This window comes from Miscanthus floridulus, chromosome 5 (genome assembly GCF_019320115.1).
Source record: "Miscanthus floridulus cultivar M001 chromosome 5, ASM1932011v1, whole genome shotgun sequence".
Lineage (NCBI taxonomy): Eukaryota > Viridiplantae > Streptophyta > Magnoliopsida > Poales > Poaceae > Miscanthus > Miscanthus floridulus.
The window spans coordinates 117322210-117334226 of NC_089584.1; the positions used below are offsets into that span (position 1 = coordinate 117322210).

Here is a 12017-nt window from a genome sequence, read left to right on the forward strand (position 1 = left end):
GGATTGAACATATTGATCGGATTGATTTGTCCCACCAGGCGTGCCAAAAGATGTGTTGATGCAAAAGTGGATCTGCAAACACAAAGGGCTAATACCCGAATCGATATCCAAAGCGTGCCAGTCGATTTGACTTGTTAATCGACAAGGATGAAGATACGAGCACTTTGGTCCTGACAACAGCGATACGCCCGGAAGTCACGGCCAAGAGGTACTCACGTGGAACTCGAGAATCGCCAAAGGTCGCACTGAAGCGATGCAACTCGCCGAATCAATGAGAACTCGTAAAAAGGAAAAAATATGCAAATTGACAAAGTCGCCGAAAAGTAAGTAGATGCAAATAGGAGTAAAAATTAGTTTTGATATTGATTGATTCATATTACATTGCCCCTCAATCTATATTTATACCCTGATCTAAAGAGACATAACCAAATATGACTAGGACACCAAGTCCATATCTAAGGAAACACGTGACTCTTACATGAATCATACTCTAACAAATATAGAAAAGGAAATCAACTCCTATCTATTTCCCTGTCCGCCTCAATTACGATAGAATTCTCACCGACCTCCTTTCTATCGGCATACTTCCTGTTTCATCGGCAGTAGTTTTCAAGCCTTCCTTCATCGGCATCGACAATAACATCTCCAACCTTATCGGCAACGCCTGAGTCTAAATCAACCTTTCCATCGATCACCACCATTCATCGGCAACCATCTTTACAAGCTGATTTTCATCGGCTGTCAGCGTATACAGTAACTTTCCTCCTGCCGATTAGCCCACTCTGATCATTTTGACACGTGCAAAAAACGGTGTCAACAGCAGCCATGATAAAGATAACATGTTAAACCTCCAAACGATACGAATCTATACACGCTCAACAGAATCATGAAAACATGCTATGATCAAGCAATCGCAGGCGATCGACTAAATAGCCGATGCGGATACAACATGCAGCCAGAGGCTATGTTTGACCATAAGCAAGACTTACTATTTGATGATTTCTATTCTATAATGCTAATAGTGGGGGTTGACCAAATCGATGGCAGCCATAATAACAGCTCTAGACCAGATTTCATCAGCTATCAAGCTTCGCTTAGGGTTAGACACGTCCTGACCACATGCTATCTTCAATCAAGATTGGATTGAAACGACTAAGCTGACTGAGACCATCGTCAAAGCGAGATGTAAATGGGGAAAAGTGACAAGACGATAATTTGAAGAGATTTAAAACCAATATGTTTCAATCTTAATTGGATAGGGGGTGATTTTGTTAGAAATAGTAAGAAACTAATTATAATAAAATCGATAACTAGCAAATCTATTAAAAACAGTAAGAAAACCCTACCGATCTTAATAAATTTAGCTGATAACTAATCAAAATTTGTATAAGATACGAGCCAGACAGATGCAACCATACAAATTTTAATAAGAATTGAGGGTAACTTGTATCAATAATTGTAAGAGATACGAGCCAGATCGATGCAACCTTACAATTAACTGACGTTAACTAATTTATACCAAGCTTGTAAGAGGTCAAACCTAACCGGCGCAGCCTTACAAACAAAATATAAGTCATGACAGATACTCATAGAAAAACCGGAGGTCGGACTTAACTGATGGCAACCCTGCTTACCGAAAAACTCACCGAAATTTACTCTACTTCTACTCCTAGGGGGTGGCGTAAGCCAAAAAGTAAAGGTACTAATTTTTGATTGATCGCTGAATGTCTATTACAATAGCCGGGGTTCAATATTTTATACCCGAGGCTTGACTACGAGTCCTAGTCGAAATAAGACCGATCACAAAACTTAGAAAAGAAACAAAACTTCTTAAATTATGATAATTTTGACCTCAATCTTTCTTTTCTACGAAGTCCGATGCGTCTTCTCACTTCATATCTTGTCGCCCCCACCAATGGGGCCCGTTGCCTTGAGATGATGATGTCACCTTATCTAGTCTATTATGATGGCAATTTAGTTAACCGATCTTGCTGAATATTTTGGCTTTCCCTCGATAAGTCTCTGACCTTATGGCCTCCTTATCTTGAACCAAATTTCAGTGTCAACAATTGAATGGACAGTGAGGTAGGCTATCCAAAAATAGAGAGCAAATGAGGTGGGATGGAGAGCTACTAAATTTGAAGAGTCATTTATAGTCTGTTGGCGACGTTTTTCTTTAATAATAGCCAAATTTACCCTTAAAAAGGATTTGTCTAATCTTGAGATACTCTAAAACTCCCTCCGAATTCCTAAACACTACTACCACACACAGCCAGACGCAGACATTTGGACAATGAAAAAAATCCAAGTTACCTCCCTCAATGTTTGCGAAAATATGTTTTTCCTACCTGAACTTAAAACCGGGTAAACCACCTCCCTAAACTTTTAAAACCATTTATTTTATCTCCCTAACCGGTTATAAATGGTTTTCAAAGGCGATTTTGTCTTTTTCTTTTTTATTTATTTCGATTGAATCTTTAAAAAATCATAGTAAATCATAGAAAAATCATAAAATGAAAAATCTAATTTTATTGGACTACACATGAGTAGATCTACACAGTGAACATATAATATGATATGCTTTAGTATAAATTTTTTGCTATAGCTTTAGATCTATGTTTTTATATAATTAATTCATAACTGCAGTTTCTATGGTCTAATCGTGGTGAGATTTTAATGATAGACTAATTGTTGTATGCTTGAACTGTAGTTAAAATTCATACTGATTGGTGATTCATTGAAACTACAGTAAATTGATAGATCACAAATTCAAACACATCACAAATTCAAATGGTTCAAACATAACACTCTAACAGGTCTCAAATTAAACATGGTTCAAACATAACACTCTTAACAGTTCAACCACTCCAGTCTTGGCAACACCTCTTCAACCACGCCAACCTTCCTTGTCAATTTCTTAAATATTGTTCGGTTGTATTTTTGGGCAAACAACATAGTTGCAACGTAGAGCTCCTCTGTGCCCTCGGCCAATCCACATTCCTTTACCAAACTCATACAATGGTCTATGTCCTGCTCCACTTGTTCCTCCTCCAACCTCTTCTATTCTTTCTTCTGTTCTTGAAGTTCCTTCAAGGTATTGACCTCAGTGCTTGTCCCAAATTGAATGGCCTCTGTCAACCCCTTCACGGCCTTGGTCATTGGACTCTTGTTCTTCTTGGCTGGGCTTGAGGCTGAATCTATGGTACTGCTCCCCCTCTTTCGACTGGTGGTACTCCGTACTCATTGGACTAGCATGGGTGCCTCTGTCTTCCTCTGCATCCCCATCTTGATCATCTTCTTCCCCATATGTATGTGCTAGAGTTGAATTTCCTCCAGGGATGCACGAGGACCGTCCATCAACTGTATTACCTTGGAACATTTCTACAAGGTGATTGATGTAAGATGGGATGGCCCATCTGAACTTCTTGCACTCTGCATATTTTTTTCTGAAATGTAGAAATGTAGACACATATTAGCACAACAGCATGGCAAATGAATAGCTATAACAGCGTAAAAATGTAGACATGTAGAAATGTAGAAATGCAGACACATATTAGTACCTCTGTGTTTTTGGACTACCGGTCATCATCAGCTATGATTGTTCCATTCTCATTGCGGCCTAATCCTGTTTCACCTTGGCTCCAATCATGCCACTGCCACATAGTCTTGCATTGAGTCCATCTGTTCTTGAATTGTTTGACTTCATGGTTGAGGCCAGTCCTTTCAAAATATTTCTGGGCTATAATCTTGTAAGCTATATTTTTCATCTGCCCATTTGGACAATTGCCTTCTCTAATTTGTTCAACACATAGTTCACAGAATATATGTGTGTTTCCTTCACTTGTCCAATTTGCCTTGTCAAAACGGTTCTATTACAGAAAATAGTTCTATCATCAAGAAAAGATCATCTATTACATGAAACAATTTACACATAAAGATCTGGTAAATTAAATAGTTACTATTGTAAGCACACATGCTGGATGGTTATTTTTGTAGCAGCATATATAACAATTGGAGCTCTGGGCCTCAACTTTGGATTTTTCAAAAAAAAAACATGTTGGATGGTTACTATTGCAAGCACACATGCTGGATGGTTACTATTGCAAGCACACATGCTCGGGAATGCACTATGCAATTTGATTATTGAAGCTCGGGAAGTAGTAGCTAGTTTTGTTTAGCATATACATACATAAGCCAATAAAACACACATGCTTGGATTATTGCAGAACCACCACCAGCAGGTAGATATAGCTAGGCATCAGAAGATGACAACCAAACCATGCATTATCCGATATATCCAATATACATATGCCTAACCAAAGAAAAGATAGCATTTCATACACAAGTGTCACCAGGCTTTATTACTCAGTTCAGAGCTGCATAATACTAAGTTGATATTCCAATCCTGAATTTCTAGAGGGGATTAGTGTATGTCCGTAGCCAGCAGACTCATATGTACCGCTCCAGCATTGACAAACAAACACATATCAAGATTCTAGATCCTCAGTAAAGAAAACATACTGAACGATGCACCAGATATATCATATATGTTCAGAGTTGAGACTGAAACTATCTACTCAGTATGATATCACACGTCCACAACTAAAACTTCATCAATATATATATATATATATATATATATATATATATATATATATATATATATATATATATATATATATATATCTTACACGTGCTATAGCTAGTAGTGCATGTCTGCAAAGTTTCTAGCACTGGTTGTACCCTTGCGCGTAGTCATGGAACACTGAATCCACTCCAGGATGTACTGGAACAAAATTCAAAGAACTAGAACTTACCAACTGGGAGCCGTTGTCATCTGCTTGCTCCCACTGATTGTGGGCACCAAGATCCTATGGAGGAAAGGAGTTCCCGGCAGAAGACGATCCATGACCAGGGTGGTTAGGCATCAACGTACCACGGCCTCCGCCACCAATCCCCGGAGGAGCATGGCCGGTCCCTGTGGCACGCGGTCGGCTACAACTCTAGTGTTGAGGGACTTGGAGCGGTGACCTTGTCCGCGAGCAGCCTGGCATCCCCCACGTCCGGGTCCGCTCCCACCACCGCCTTGACGAGGAGGCTAGAACAGTCCATGTTCGGATCTGGGGGCAAGAGGAGGCTATAGATTGATCTCAATCCCAAACTAGGCCCAATGACCCAGTTGGGCCTTTGATCCGCGCCCTGATCGGGGGTGCCCAGCCCACTATGGCTGGAGGGCCCCTATCACACTATGCAATAAATAGAGGTGGGGGCCGATGGCTCAAGTCACGAGGTTTGCCTGAGCCGAGCTCCCCACTAACAAACCCTAAACCCGATCTAGTGAGGGGCGCAGCCAGTGACGGGAAGCCACCAGCCGCTCCGCCCGCTCCATCGACGTTGACGTCTTCATCGCCCTCTTCACCGACCATCAATGCCCGTGCGCAGACTACACCGACAAACATGATGGCATCCTCTGAACCCTCCCCCTCTGTGGTGTCAGGTTTGACAGCCCTTGTCCATCATCTCTGTGTCCATGTCTCTATCTAGAACGTGTCCTAGGTTTTGGTTCATCCAATAGCGAGTAGTCCCTCTAATCGACACCTAGATCGATCTTATGAATGCAACAATGGTATCAGAGCCGTTTTGCTAGGTGTAGATCACGGCAAGGTCTAGAATCAGACTAGAAAAGAAAAGAATTGAATTAGATCCCTTCGAATCTGAGCAGACTAGGGTTTTCCCTAACCCTAACCCTAACTGGGTGAAAGAAAGAAGAAAAGGAGGGCTTGGCTTCAAGTCTAAACCGAACCCTAAACCCACAATCAACTGGGGAAGAAGAACAGTGCTCATTCCAAAACCCTAACCCTAATTTTTGACCCCATCCCCAATCAGTTGAATCCGAGAACACAAATAGAGAAGCAAATCTAAAGGGGAAGAAGGGGAAGGGGAGGCCTACCTCGTTGCTGCGTAGCGCTACTGCCTCGCCGGTGTGTGGGGAAAAGAAGGCCGAGCCGAGGGCACTGCTCGCTGGGCTCTAGCCAAAGGGGCGTCACAGCTAGGCCACTCGATGATGGCATGCTCACCCGCTGGGGAGCGCGCTCATCGGCGAGGGGACCGACGACGGCACTGAGTCGTCTACTTGCTCACGCTCGCTCTCGCTCGGGCTCCGCATGACTGAGAGAGAGGAGGGGATGGTGAAGAGTGAAGAATGGCTAGGGTTTTCGGGTGATGGCCGCCGTGTCCCGGTTTTGATCGGCCTATCTCATCGCGCAGCCGTCGGATCGGCGTGGACGGCTCAGATTGATCGAGCCGACTCGCAGCCCAGGTGGGCGAACTCACCACGCGGCTTTGCTAGCCCAGGCCTAGGTTGTGGCCTAGGTGTGGGCAGCGTGCGCGCAGTGAAGTGGGTCGGGCCGTTTTATCGGCCGGGCCAAAGGAAAAGTGTGTATTTGAGTCATTTTTTTCCTGTTTTTCTTTTTCCAGTAAAAGTTTTATTTCCTAAAAATGATTAATGGCTTAAAGAAAATAGAAAAGAGATTTGTCCTATGGGCAAAATTCATTAAATTGAATTATTTTTCCGCTACGTATTTAAAGATGTTATTTTCATTATTAAATTCGAACCAACAAGAGAATTTAATTTTGAAAATAGATATGTTTTTAATTGATTATAATATTATTATTATTCTGACCAACGTTGATTAATGGCAATATTATAATGTTATTTATGATGAGTTTTTGTTGTGCATTAATTCTATTTCTGCCCAACGGTGATGTAGAATTAGTGTAGAGGACAATTGCATGTTTTAATTTTGACCAACGTTGGAATTAAGGCATGCAATTGTTATTGTTATTATTTATGTTCTCACTCAATATAAATTGTGTTTTTAGACGGATACAACTTAATGGGTTGTATCAAAGAGATCCCCACTCTCAAAGGTGATAATTATACGGAATGAAAGAAAAAGATTGACCTGGCCTTCATCTTGACTGAGGTGGACTGGGTAGTCACCTCACCGTGTCTCATTGAGTCTGTGGCATCGGTGAGGGAGACAAACGAGGCTGATGCCTCTTAGGCAACTAGAGAGAGAGATTTTGTATCCCAAAAGATGTCCTATGACCTTAAGCATAGGAAATATGTCACTGCTAATAAGAAATATATAGTTGTGATAAAGAACACGATTGAACCTACAACTGTGGGCTCAATCCCATAGTGTGACACCATCACCGAGTACCTCGATAGAATAAAGAGTCAGTTCACTAGCTCTTCAAAGACATGCTACCCAGCTGATAAAGCAGTTGATAACAGAGAGGTACTCTAGAAATGGTGGCATAAGAGAGCACATACTAAGGATGAGCAATTTGGCATCCAAGCTAAAGCCAATAGATCTGGCTCTCAAGGAAGAGTTCCTTATCCATTTGATTTTTGCTTCCTTGCCTAAGGAGTTTGACACTTTTGTTGTCAACTACAATATATAGCTCGAGAAGTAGGACATGGAGAGGCTCATGGCTGTGTGTGCAAGAGGAGGAGAGAATGAAAGCTGCCAATGGTGGCCCTATCAATTATATTAAAGACAATAAGAAAAAGAATACTAATGCTAACTCCTTCTCAAAGTCAAAGGGAAAGGGTCCCATGCTGCATCAGCCTCAGCAGAACAAGTTCACAGTAGAGAAAGACTAGTGTCTCTATTGAAAGAAGACGGGACATTATAAGAAAGATTATCCCGATTACTTAAAGATGATCATGGCAAAGAAAGGTGAGAACATTATTATGTTCATAAATGAATCCCTGTATGTACAGTATTCAAAATCTACTTGGTGGATTGACTCAGGTGCAACTGTTCATGTTGCTAATTCCTTATAGGGATTCCGTTCGACGAGGACTACGCAAAGAAGAGAAAGACACGTTAAAGTTGCAAATGGAGTTCGAGCAGATGTCGAAGCCGTTGGCGATCTATCTCTAGAGCTTGCTGCTGGTTTCACACTTTTACTTAGAAATGTACTATATGTTTCCTCCCTACAGAGAAACTTGATTAGTGTTTCATGTTTGGACAATGATGGATATGATTGTCATTTTGAAAATGGCAAATGTAAGATAACATTTAATAATGCAAGTGTTGGTCTTGCTATCTTACAAAATGAGCTTTATTTGTTATCACTACGTGATGATGTGAATGTTGTATGTGATGATGGGAACGTTGCGTGCGACAATGAGAATGTATCCTCGTCTACGGATGTAAACAGAAAACGAAAGAGAGTTCATGATGCATTGTCGAAATTATGGCACTGTCATTTAGACCATATTTTGAGGGGGGGAATAGAAAGACTAGTTAAGAATGATATTCTTCCTCCATTAGAGCTCTCAGATTTAGAACAATGCAGAGAATGCATAAAAGAAAAGTATGTAAAGAAAATTAAGAAAGATGTCAAACGAAACGCAGGAATTTTATAGATTATTCACACAGACATCTGTGGTCCGTTTCCTATAAAGAGTGTGGATAGTTATGATTTATTCATAACATTCACAGATGATTACTCCCATTATGGCTATATTTATCCAATCAAAGAAAGAACAGAAGCATTGGATAAATTTAAGATATTTAAGGCAGAAGTTAAAAACCAACACAACTTAAAGATTAAGATAGTTAGGTCCAACCATGGGGGGAGTACTACGGTCGGCATACCACATATGGCCAAGTTCCTAGACATTTTGCAAGGTTCTTACAGGAGAATGGCATAGTAGCCCAGTATTCTACACTGGGCGAATCTTAGTAGAATGGAGTAGCTAAAAGACGCAATCGTACCCTAATGGATATGGTGCGTAGTATGATAAGTTACTCCATCTTACCATTGAGCCTATGGATGGAGGCGTTAAAAACTACTATTCATATTCTCAATAGAGTACCAAGTAAGTCGATGCCCAAAACACCGTATGAGTTGTGGACAGGAAGAGTACCCTCACTAAACCACTTACATGTGTGGGGGAGTCCTGCTGAGGGTAAAGTATTTAACCCAAACATTGGAAAGCTAGATCCCAAAATAGTAAGTTGCCATTTCATTGGCTACCAGAAAAGTCAAAAGGTTTTTGTTTCTACTGTTTAGACAGATATACAAAGTTTATGAAAATAAGACACATTGTCTTCCTAGAGGATAAAATGATGAGAGGGAGTATGGTAGCTCGAGAAATTGACCTTGAAGAGAAGCAGGTGTATGCGCCCACTCCGATGATTCATGAGCTATTTTTCTCACTACCTGCTGTCACTGCACCGACAGTGCAAGACACTGTGGTGCCAGCACCTGTTGTTATTCCGCCTATAGCAACAATGAATGATGATGAGGAACCTGTTCTTCAAGATCCTATAGAACCTATTGCCACACATGAGGGGAGCAACAACAGCCTCAAACAGAAGATGTGCCAAATGTGGAGGCCCCTATAAGGTCTCAAAGAGTTAGAAAATCAGCTATTCCTGCTGACTATGAAGTATACAACACTGAGGAATATCAAATGGAGGATGATCCCACCTCATTTGAAGAAGCCATGAGAAGTGATCATTCATCAAAGTGGCTTGAGGCCATGGAAGATGAAATAAAATCTATGAATGTCAATAAAGTTTAGGACTTAGGAATAATTCCTAAAGGAGCCAGAACAGTAGGCTATAAATGGGTATACAAAACAAAACTTGACTCTCAAGGGAATATAGAGAGATATAAAGCACGACTTGTGGCAAAAGGCTTTACGCAAAGAGAAGAGATTGATTACAATGAGACATTTTCTCTAGTCTCATGTAAAGATTCCTTTAGAATCATAATGGTATTAGTGGCACATTACGATTTAGAATTACATCAGATGGATGTAAAGACGACATTTCTCAACGAAGATTTGGAGGAAAATATTTACATGGCACAACCGAAAGGTTTTATCATGGAAGGAAAAGAACGAATGGGATGCCGCCTAAAGAAATCCATTTATGGATTAAAACAAGCTTCAAGATAGTGGTACTTGAAGTTTGATCAGACAATAAGGAATTTTGGGTTTAAAGAGAATGTTGAGGACAATTGTGTCTATACAAAGTTTAAGAATGTGAAGTTTATCTTCCTTGTCCTGTATGTGGATGATATCTTACTTGCTAGTAGTGATGTCAGTCTACTACTAGAGACAAAGAAGTTTTTGTCCTCAAAATTTGATATTAAAGATCTTGGTGAAGCTTCGTTCGTTCTAGGGATCGAGATTCACTGAGATAGAAGTAAAGAGATATTAGGACTGTCACAAAAGGCATACATAGAAAGAATCTTAAAGAAATTTAGTATGCGCAAATATAGTCCCTCACCTGCTCCTATAGTCAAGGGCGACAGATATAGGGATTTTCAATGCCCCAGGAACCAATATGAGATCGATCAAATGAAAACGGTTCCATATGCTTCAGCTGTCAGAAGTTTGCAATATGCTCAAGTATGTACGCGCCCTGACTTGGCATTTATTACTGGATTACTTAGCAGATTCCAGTGCAATCCTAGAACAGAACACTGGAAATTAGTAAAGAAAGTCTTGCGTTATTTGCAAGGAACGAAAGACCTCATGATAACATATAGAAGATCTGATTCACTCCATATAGTGGGATATTCAGATTCTGATTATGCGGGAGATGATAGAAAATTCACGTCTGAATATGTATTCACTCTTGCAGGGGAGCTATTTCATGGAAAAGCTCAAAGCAAACCGTCACTACATCGTCCACAATGTATGCTGAGTTTGTAGCGTGTTATGAGGCAACAGGGCAGGTGAACTGGCTAAAGAAGTTCATACCTGGTTTGAAGGTGGTTGGCGACATCTATAGACCACTTAAGTTATACTACGATAATAATCCGGCAGTACAGTATGCTCACAACAATAAGTCAAGTGGTGCTGCCAAACACATTGACATAAAGTATTATGTTGTGAAAGATAAAGTCTAAGATCATGTCATAAATCTTGAGCATATAAGTACCGAAAATATGCTCGTGGATCCGCTTACAAAAGGCTTACCACCCAACGTGTTCAGAGAACATATAGCCGGCATGGGTTTAAGGGAAAGACTATAATTCCTAGACAAAAGAAGACCCAAAGTTAAGTATCTATTTCAGAACAGAGTGGTGTGTTATAGCTGTTAAATCTATCGGCAATTAACTGTGATGATGAAACATGCTCTACGCGCTAATCTGTAATAGAATAAACAAAAGTAAATGATATGAAATTGAAAGATGGTAGGAGATCAAGGGGGGAGATTGTTAGATTGATCTCAATCCCAAACTAGGCCTAACAGCCTAGTTGGGCCTTTGATCCATGCCCTGATCGGGGGCGCCCAACCCATTATGGCTGGAGGGCCCCTGTCACACTACGCAATAAATAGACGTGGAGGCCGGTGGCTCAAGTCATGAGGTTCGTCTGAGCCGAGCTCCCCACCGATAAACCCTAAACCCGATCTAGTGAGGGGCGCAGCCAGTGACGGGAAGCCAGCAGCAGCGCCGCCCGCTCCATCGACGTCGACGTCTTCACCGACCGTCGCTGCCCATGCGCAGACTACACCGACGAACGTGACGGCGTCCTCTGAACCCTCCCCCTCTACGGTGTCAGGTTCGACAGCCCTTGTCCATCATCTCTGTGTCCACGTCTCTCTGTCTAGAACGTGTCCTAGGTTTTGGTTCATCCAATAGCGAGTAGTCCCTCTGATCGACACCTAGATCGATCTTATGAATGCAACAGAGGTAGCCGTGGGTCGCCGTGACCTCCCTCCGACTGCAGGTACCCCGAGTAGGAGTCGATGTACGGGAAGCCGTTGCCCTGGGAGTTCAGATCGAGGGTTTCCAGACCAACCCTAGGAGTCGAGAGGCTCGGGGGCGCCGGAGGATACAACGGCTCCTGGGAAAAGATGCCATAGTCCTCGTCGTCGTGGCCGGCGGCGGAAGAACGGAAGGAGGGAGCCACCGAAGAAGAACTCGCCGGGGAGAAATAGTCGCGGTAGCCGCTCCCGTGCCCGTCCATGGTGGAT

At 41.8% G+C, this 12017-nt stretch overlaps 1 protein-coding gene across 1 annotated transcript; it reads right to left on the reverse strand.

Moving 5' to 3' along the window:
• Positions 1-2850: 2850 nt before the first annotated feature.
• On the reverse strand, positions 2851-5112 carry LOC136455197 (uncharacterized). The gene is made up of 5 exons (XM_066455328.1): positions 5032-5112; positions 4818-4871; positions 3580-3869; positions 3140-3446; positions 2851-3057 (listed from the first exon to the last, which is right to left on the reverse strand). The coding sequence occupies exons 1-5, from the start codon at positions 5110-5112 to the stop codon at positions 2851-2853; spliced, it is 939 nt and encodes a 312-aa protein (XP_066311425.1).
• Between the last annotated feature and the right edge of the window lie 6905 nt (positions 5113-12017).

Excerpts from the sequence above, each read along its gene's own strand:
- LOC136455197 (XM_066455328.1), bottom strand. The coding sequence starts at position 5,112 with ATGGACTGTTCTAGCCTCCTCGTCAAGGCGGTGGTGGGAGCGGACCCG. Across the intron at positions 3,870-4,817 it reads ATGACAACGGCTCCCAGTTG|AACCGTTTTGACAAGGCAAA; the intron begins GTAAGTTCTAGT and ends TTTCTGTAATAG. Across the intron at positions 3,447-3,579 it reads ATCATAGCTGATGATGACCG|AAAAAAATATGCAGAGTGCA; the intron begins GTAGTCCAAAAA and ends TCTACATTTCAG.